The sequence below is a fragment of the Lepidochelys olivacea genome, assembly GCF_965140295.1.
Source record: "Lepidochelys olivacea isolate rLepOli2 genome assembly, chromosome: 3".
Classification (NCBI taxonomy): Eukaryota; Metazoa; Chordata; order Testudines; family Cheloniidae; genus Lepidochelys; species Lepidochelys olivacea.
Genome location: NC_140413.1, coordinates 58500556 through 58509840, shown reverse-complemented (window position 1 = coordinate 58509840; position 9285 = coordinate 58500556). Strand labels below are relative to the sequence as shown.

Here is a 9285-nt window from a genome sequence, read left to right as displayed (position 1 = left end):
TCAGATCCTTGGGAAGGGCACATCAGTGATATCAGCAAGTTTGGGGTAAGGAAAGCTGCCCCTGAATTTTTGGTGCAGTAGTCCAGATTATCCATCTCTAATGCCAGCCCTTATCCTTTGAATTTATACATTTCATAGCAAAAGAAGGTTCTTATCATAAAGAACCACCTGAAAGTGGTGTGCAAAGTACTTTGCCACAGCACTAAATCACCAAAAATGTTACAGAAATTAACATTCTAAAGCTGAGAGTATTAAAATCACTGATTAATGATGAGTTAATGTGTATATCTTGCAACTAGCAGCCATTTCTAGTCCCATATTACTAGTTTCCTTGGTACCTTGCTAGCAGCTGTAGATAATATTTTTGTTGTAAACATAAACTATTGTCTAATTCAGGACATATATATTTTTAATTAATCCAGAAGCAAAGTGCTTTAAATCTTACAATTTTTACTTCTGTACTGTAGAAACAACACTATTTCTAAATGCTCAGACCTTTGCTTTCTGACACAGTCTGCAGTATTAACTTTGTAGATTACTCATTATTTACACCTACTGTACTACATAAAAGTGATGTGTACATTAGGTATAAATTTGAATTTTAGCTGTCACTTAAGCATGCATTTTCATGCAACTAGAAGATATGGGCTCATACAACTGCCTTTCAGATTCTTCCTGATTCTTACAATTTTATTTTATTAAAAAGGCTTTCAAAAGAGTTCATGCTATGATATGTATGACTAAAGGAATTACTCAGCCAATGAAGAAAACCCATAAATTGTTATTTAAGTTTGACATGAGGCAAGCTGAGTGCATCTGTACTGTCCCCTGGCTTGCAAATGCTTTGAGATGATCTTGATATTCCAGTCCTTAGAGAGTCAGTAGAGAGAGTTGTTTCCACTAATGAGCGAGAGATGCTTTCAAAAGCCTCTGTTTTTGTCTCTGCTTCCAACTCTTCATCTGTTATAAATAATTTTGACTCCCTCCATTTGGAGTACACTTCTTGGCTCCCTCTTGAGCCACTGGAGTCATTCCCAGCAATCTGTACATTCAGTTCTTCAGATGATTGTATAAGATTTTGTACAGATAAAGATTTTCCTAAATCCATTTGCACTACTGGTTTAACTGGGACCAAGGGTTCCCCTTCTGTATCAAGGCTTTTTCTCCATGAAAGATCCTTTGTCACTTTGTGCTGTGCAACTTTTCCATTATCCTTTAACGCAACAAGGCAAGCGGTGACATCAGAAATATTTTCCTGTGTGGTCGCAGGAGTAATATGAAGAGGCTCAGGCCAGTTGGCATGCTTGACTGAGGAGAAAGGTGGTATTTGTAACGTTGTTGGTGTTGTTGGCTTAGTTGCCTGGTTTATTTGGTTTGATGTATTATTAGTTATTACTGTTGCAGGTCCATCATTTGGCACCTGTGTTGCTTGACTATGCATAGTTGGACTAAAAGCATAGTAAGCCTGAGTGCTAAATTCATTTGGTGTCAGTATAAGCTGTAGGCCACGAGGCATGTTGGCACTAGCTGATCTGGATACACATCCACTAGTTTGTGCAGAACTAGATAAATCTTTGCTGTCTACAGGACTTTGATAATCAGAGGTCTGGTCGCATTCAAAAGATGGCATTTGAAATGAAGCCAAAGTAAGCGCTGATGCAGATCCTTTCCTTAAGACCTGTTGATAAATATCTAACAGGCTGTCCAGCTTTGACTCTATGGATTGTACCTGCAGATTGGGGAAAAAAGGTTAAAGTAAGTTCAAAATATTATTTAAAAATATTTGCCTCCCTAGAGCCTCTCTAGAATCTAAGCAAAGAGAAAATGTAAAAGATAATAGGAACAATCTGCATATAAAGGAAATGTGTGTTTCTCTGTATAAAAATGCTACTCATCAAAAAAAGAAAGCTATTAAAAGCAGTGTATTTACAGATGCTTCATGATTAAGTTAATATTTTAACTATTAAATGGTGCAGATTTCAGTAGTGTATGTGTCTCCATTTCTGTATACAAAACACATTTAATGTAATATAATTTGTGTGTGTTTTACTTCAACATTTAGAATAGTGCAGACACCAGATAAAGGTATTTTACTAAATTGTTGTAAATTGAAAAATCCATTATTAATTATAGAAAGTTATAAGCAATAAAACAAAATCATGGTCTCATACAGTCACTTTACCTGCTTCTCCACCTTGACTACACGCCCTAACATACTAAGGTCATCAGTTGTTTCATTCTCTGCAGTATTCTTTTCTCGATTTTTCTTATCTGTTGTGATTTGTCCTTTTCCAAGAATCTGGTCAACGCTGTGAAAGAAATTGGGCGATAGGCTTTGAATTATATATATATATATATATAATTATATATATAGTGCTCACTGAAATAAATCAATATCTCTGATAACTAATACGCAGTATTGAGCCCTCCGTGTGTTCTTCAGATGCCATTTCATAGTGGCCAACCGGCATACAGTATATAGGAGCCAGAGGTGGAGGGAACTGGAAAACTCTGCATTGGAAAGGCTGAGCACAAACAGAGAGCTTGGGCTTCTAAATCTGGGAAATGCTTCCCAAATGCAAATATAAGGAGGGATATATATGTATCATGGACGTGTCAGTTTATTACTGTATAGAGTCCAGAATATTAAAATATAGGATCCGGACCATTGTGGTGCTATGGGTCCTCAGCTTCTGTTAACTTCAATGAGAATATAAGGGATTGGAAAACAGTTTTCAAACAGTCACTGTATTAAATATTCCATCAGCACTTAAAAAAAAAGGGGGGGGGGCCTAAGTTTTTAAATTTTCTGGGCCCAATTTACATCCATATTTTTTCCACCCACAATTTAATTGCAGGGCTAACTGCATTCACAGAAAGGAAGACCAAGCTGCAGTAGAGGTGAAACTTGGGCCAAAAAAAAATTGGTAATATAAAAGACACACAATTCTTCTGGTGCTAAATGACAAAATAGCTCAAGGTATTTTTATACAGGAAGAATCTTCAATGATGAAGGATTATTTTTTCCTTACCGGGACTGAAGACTTTTTATTCTGCACAACATATCAAGGTGACCAGCTGAATACTGTTCAATTACATCTTTTACATCATATGGACGTAATGTCTCTTTAAACTTTCTCTTTGCAACATGAAATTTCATGATTCTGTGGAAGAAACATTTTTCCAGATTAATCCTTATACATTTTTGTAAAACAATAAAGGCATCAATACTGAGTCAAATGTCTATCTTTTCATAATACTGACAGCTTAGTGTTACATCAGCTAAATTAAACTAAGGCCTTGTCTACACTACAAAGTTTTGTCAACAAAATGCAGCTTTTTTCAACAAAACAGTGAATATGTACACACTGCGATGGGACTTTTGGTGGCAAAAATGCCGTGTTTTGGTGGCAAAATACAACCACCCCAATGAGAGACATAAGTCTTTTTCCTCTAAATTTTTGCCAACAAAATGCCAGTGTAGACACCACACTTGATTTTATTTCTTTAATTGGCCTCCAGGAGGTGTCCCACAAAGCTCATCGTGATCATTCTGGTCAGCAGTTTGAACTCTACTGCCCTGCAGTCAGATAACAGCCATCCGCCCCTCCCCCTTAGAAGCCCCCGGAATTTTTGAAATTCCATTTCCTGTTTGCTTGGCATGGAGAGGTCTCATTGCATCCTCCCAGGCGACCATGGCAGGTAACTGCAGCAAACGCTCTCCTTCTTGGACCAGTGCTGGATCCTCTCAGTATATGAGGAGAGGAGGCTGTGCAGTCCCAGCTGCGCTTGAGTCATAGGAATTGGAATACCTACAGGCACATTTCTCGAGGCTTGTGCGAAAAGGGCTGTGATCGGGATGCGCTGCAGTGCAGAGCGAAGATAAAAGAGCTGAGGCAGGCATACCATAAGGCGAGGGAGACAAACGATTGCTCCAATGCTGCACCTAAGACGTACTGGTTCTATAAGGAGCTGAACGCTATCCTCGGTGGTGACCGCACCTTGACTGCCAAGAGCCCCGTGGGTACTTCGGTGGGCCTGGAGGCAGTGGAAAGAGGACCTAATCCGAAGGACAAAGTCATTGATGAAGAGGTGGAGTTAGACAATGATGTGGAGCTCCTGGCAGGGTCACCCAGTGAGGCAGGCATCCAGGAACTGTTCACCACTCCAAAGGTGTCTAGCCAGTCTCAGCAGTTGCTCTCCGGCGAGCAAGAAGCAGGAGAGGAGACATCTGGTAAGTGGCTGTGGTTTGTGTAATGTGGAGGTGGGTTCAGGGTATAGAAATGTAGAAGGCTGGCTGTGTTTCTGTGAAATGGACATTTCTCTGTGTAGCTAATCAGTATGGCGGAACAGGGTGTTGATGCACGCCGAGATCTCACGGGAATCCTCCAGAGAGATCTCCAGGAAAGTTTTCTAGAGGAACTTCATAATCCTCTGCGGAAGGTTCCTTGGCAGAGAAACTTTGTTTCTTTCCCATTGTAGGAAACTTTCCCGTGCGATTCAGCAATCACTTGTACAGGGACCAAAGCGGCACACAGACAAGCAACATAGGGAGTAGGGCGGAAGCCACAAGCATGTAGTAGATGTACCCTCAAGTGATGGGATGGACTAGGTCCAAAGGCCCCTTGCTAGAGGCCTCACAGTTCTACCACACTCATTCCAAGGAAGGAGCAGTAGAGAGGTCCTCCAAGCAGGCTAGAGTAGCTGCAGGGGAAGCAGCCAATCAGGGCCCCGGAGGGCCATATAAAAGGAGCTGCAGAGCAGAGCAGTAATCAGTTACTGCTTGGAGCAGGAGAAAAAAGGACTGCAGGCCTGGATGCCTGGAAGAGCAGTAGGGCTACGGATGGTTTGCTTGCAGAGACCAGGGGAGCATTGAGGGAGCTCCTGGCTGGTTGTTGGGACTGAGTAGGTACTGAGCCTGGGGAGGGCTGCAGGAAGATAGTGTCTCCAGTGAGGAAGCCCTGGAGATACAGTTCCATACCAGGGCTGGACTACTTAGAGACCAAAGCGCAGGGAGGTCTAGAGAGAGAGGGGGGTACTGAGATAGGCCCCAGTGGACTGTATACCCTGGAAGGAGTTTGTACTAGTTAATATGCAGACAATGTGACTCAGCTGGAGCACTGTGTTACTGATAAACCTGCCTGAGAACCACCAAAAGGAGTCACTCCTCCTATGCAGAGAAAAGGGAACACAAGGAGTGGTAGAAGCTGAAAGGCAGGCCAGAAAAGAAAATCTGTTAAGGACACTACTGAGCGGTTGATTAAAGTAATTCAGGAGCAAATGCAGAAGCTGAAGTCCTTAATAATGCTGCAGACTGAGGAGATCAGTACCCGCCCTCCCCTGCAGCACATTCAGAACTCTCTTCTATGCCCCCCCCAAACTCCACCCACACAGTCCACTTTCTGGAACTTCTCTGTTTCCCCTTTATTCCACCCCCTCAGACAACTTTCTTAATGATAGCTGGACCTACACACAGCTCTGAAAATCTGCCCTTCCCTGGTACCTCCTTTCCCACCAAGCATCTTTGGGTGTTTTGGATGCGTTGTTTCTTGTCCAATAAAAGCAAAGTTTTTGAGTGATAACTCATCTTCAGGATGTGGAGTGGAGCCCGCGGAGCAGCTCCGGAGCAGTAGAGCTGCAGGTTTTTGCCTGGAGCTGGAGCGGAGCCGGAGCACAGCTCCAAAGCCCTGCTCATCTTTATTTGTTTTCTGCAAATTGAGATAGCAAGCAATACCAATACATACACAAACAGTTTATTCATGTGCTTGCTGGAAAGTAAGGCCCCAGATATCACTATTACTTCCTAGGAAAACTACATGTAATGTAACATTGCAGCACCAATCACAGAGATAGACATTACTGGTTCTCATTTTCAAAGTGTTGCCTCAAAGCCTCCCTGATTCGAATTGGCCCCCTCTAGCTCCTCTGATAGCCCTTGTACCTGGCTGCTCAAAATCAGCAGCCAAGCGCTCTACCTCCACACTCCACTCAAACCTTTCACCACTCAAAGCTTCACAAAGATTATGCAATGTACAATATGCGGCTATCACCATGGGAATATTATTCTCATTAAGGTCTAATCTGCCATAAAGGCATCGCCAGTGCACCTTTAATCTGCCAAAGGCACATTCCACTGTCATCCAGCATCTACTCAGCCTGTTGTTGAACTGCTCCTTACTGCTGTCCAGGTTTTCCGTGTAAGGTTCATGAGACCCAGCTGTAAGGAGTACACTGGATCTCCTAGGATCACTGTAATCTTCTGGTTTGGAAAGAAAGTCCCCACTTGTACCTTTCTATACAGGCCAGTGTTCCTGAAAATGCGTGCATCATGCACCTTCCCGGACCATCCCACGTTGATGTCAGTGAAACGCCCACGGTGAGCCACAAGTGCCTGCAACACTATGGAGAAGTACCCCTTTCCTATTGATGTACTCCTTTGCAAGGTGGTCTAGTGCCAAAATTTTGCCATCCATCGCCCCTCCACAGTTAGGGAAACCCATTTCTGCAAAGCTGTCCACTATTTCAAGTTGCAGTGGGGGAGGTTTAGATTGGATATTAGGAAAAACTTTTTCACTAAGAGGGTGGTGAAACACTGGAATGCGTTACCTAGGGAGGTGGTAGAATCTCCTTCCTTAGAGGTTTTTAAGGTCAGGCTTGACAAAGCCCTGGCTGGGATGATTTAACTGGGAATTGGTCCTGCTTCGAGCAGGGGGTTGGACTAGATGACCTTCTGGGGTCCCTTCCAACCCTGATATTCTATGATTCTATGATTCTATGATTTCACATACATTTCCCAGAGTCACGGTCCTTCATAGCAGGATTCAATTAATTACTCTGCACACTTGCATTAACGCAGCCCCAACAGTCGACTTCCCAACTCCAAATTTATTCGCAGCCGACTGGAGTCATCAGCTTCCACACAGTGATTGCTACACGCTTCTCTACCAATAGGGCAGCTCTCATTATGGTGTCCTTGTCCCGTAGTGCTGGGGCGAGCTCTGCACACAGTTCCAGGAAGGTGGCTTTCCACATCCGAAAGTTCTGAAGCCACTGCTCATTATCCCACACGTGCATGATGATACGATCCCACCATTCAATGCTTGTTTCCGAAGCCCAAAAGTGATGGTCTACCCTATGCAGCTGTTCTGTGAATGCCAAAAGCAATCTAAAGTTGCTCCTAGCCATATCACATAGCATGTCACACAACTGGGAGCTTCTTCAGTTAGGAACTTTGTGATTAACTACACTGCCATCTGCAATGTCTTCATGACAGCTAACAGAGAATAGGAGAGCAGTGCAGGATCCATCCCGTCTCACAAAGATACCTGGGTGCACAGCAAAGAAGGGCCGTTGAAAAATGCCGCAAAAGAAAGCCGGAAGCCCATGGAGTGCTGGGACAGAAAGCAATGCATCACGGGACATTGAGCCCAGTTCTAAGATGTGCTGCAATCCGCTCCGCCTTCCCACAACACCTAGTGACAGAAGGTGTCGAGCTGGACTGTGGGATAGGTACTCACAGTCCATTGCTCACATTGTCGATGATAGTGCCCCAACTGTGGACGCACTCTGCCGACAGAAGGAGCGAGTGTGAACACGACACTCCGATTTTTATTATGCAGATTTTTGAGTGTCGACATCACTTTTGTCGTCAAAGCTTGGTAGTGTAGACAAGGCCTAAGCTAAGCTGATGATATTTTCTTCTGAACTCTTGAGTTACACTCAGCAAAACCCTTCTTTTTCAAGGTGATTTGTGGAGTTTATAAGCACAATTCCACTGAAGTCAGCATTTTGCAAGTTTAGAATTGTCATCTTAAAGACATGTTACATGGGATTTTAAATAGCTTGTTTAAAGTTATAAATGTGTGCCCATCAAAGTGTTCTCTTCTGTTAGGTGCAAATTCAGCAAGGTACTTAAACATGGTGACTAGTCTCATTGAGGTCAATGAGGCTGCTCAGATCCTCAAAGTTAGGCTTGTGCTTCAGCAACTTCTTGTACCAGGATCTTAATGTTGAGGGAATTTTCATAGCTAAATCTCAACAAGTCATAAGTTTTGTTTTGTTGCTAGATTGGTTCCTTTCAAAGCTTCCCATTTTGTTAGCAAATGCCCTCCTAGTTATATGTGTATAATTTTAATCTAACGCACTCCAGTGCTGAATAACTTAAATGATAAAAATTGCCATGCTAATTGTACTCTCCTTTATATAAACAAATCTGTGAACGTTAAAGGGTGTGCTTTTATTTTCTACTGAGAAAATAGTAGGGTATATCCATCTATATCTAGGTAGCTATACCTAGACATATATGCAGTGTAGTTCTAATCAAGTTGGTCCCAGCATATGAGAGAGACAAGGTGGGTGAGGTAATATCTTTTACTGGACCAACTTCTGTTGGTGAGAGAGACAGGCTTTCAAGCCACAGTGGAGAAATCTCTGTATGGTTCGAATGCGTGTCTCTCTCACCAACACAAGTTGATCCAATAAAATACATTGCCTCACCTGCCTTGTTTCTCTAATACCTAAAGATAAATATATAGCTGTGGATGGCTGTATGAATGACAATTTGAATCAAACCAAACAATTTTGCATGCAGTTTAAAGGCCTTGATTCTGCTCCCACTGAAGTCAGCAGCAAACTTCCCACTGATTTTAGTGGGAGGAGGATAAAAACATACTAATTAATTTAAAGTATTCACTTTATTGTGTTCCTTATAAGTACAGTACCACACATCCCATTTTGTAAGTATCTTTAATTGTGCATCCAATTTGTTTCTCATTAATTTTTCATTTGTTGATTAACAGTGTCTCATCATGCAGGCCAGTATTCTCCTTTTTTAATTCTTCTTTTGCTGCTTTGGGACCAAACACTACAGTCCAGAGATTTGACTGAGGCACAGTTCTCATTCAAGTACAATTATGACATTTTCCCAGTGGAAATCAGTGGGAGTTATGGTTGAATAAGGATTGTGGGACGTGACTGTTGGATTTTACCGCAAAGCAATCAAAGGTGCCATTCAATAGCAAATAATTAATGATGAAACATAAATTTCACATAAAGACCATTTTGCACAATTTTGTGTAATTTGTGTGGCAATCAGATGTTCAATGGGTATTTTTTAAGAACAGGAAACTTTGTGTTAAGCCGTAAATGTGAAGAAATACAGGCCAAAGATTTTGAATATATCTTTAGGTGCCTAAATAAAAGTGATCAGATTTTTCAAAGGTGATGTGAGCTCCTGTAACTTCCACTGATTTAAATAGGAGTTGTGGAAGCTCAGCATATTTGGGA

The 9285-nt window shown here is 42.1% G+C and overlaps 1 protein-coding gene across 1 annotated transcript in view; it reads right to left on the bottom strand.

The window, feature by feature from the left end:
* Positions 1-493: 493 nt before the first annotated feature.
* Positions 494-9285, bottom strand: part of KCNQ5 (potassium voltage-gated channel subfamily Q member 5) — a 536412-nt gene continuing 527620 nt past the window's right edge. The window contains exons 12-14 of the mRNA XM_084623334.1: positions 3033-3164; positions 2183-2309; positions 494-1729 (exon numbers count right to left, since the gene is read on the bottom strand). Coding sequence (XP_084479460.1) covers positions 782-1729; positions 2183-2309; positions 3033-3164 — 1207 coding nt within the window. The 3' untranslated portion in view covers positions 494-781. The remainder of the gene's footprint in view (positions 1730-2182; positions 2310-3032; positions 3165-9285) is intronic.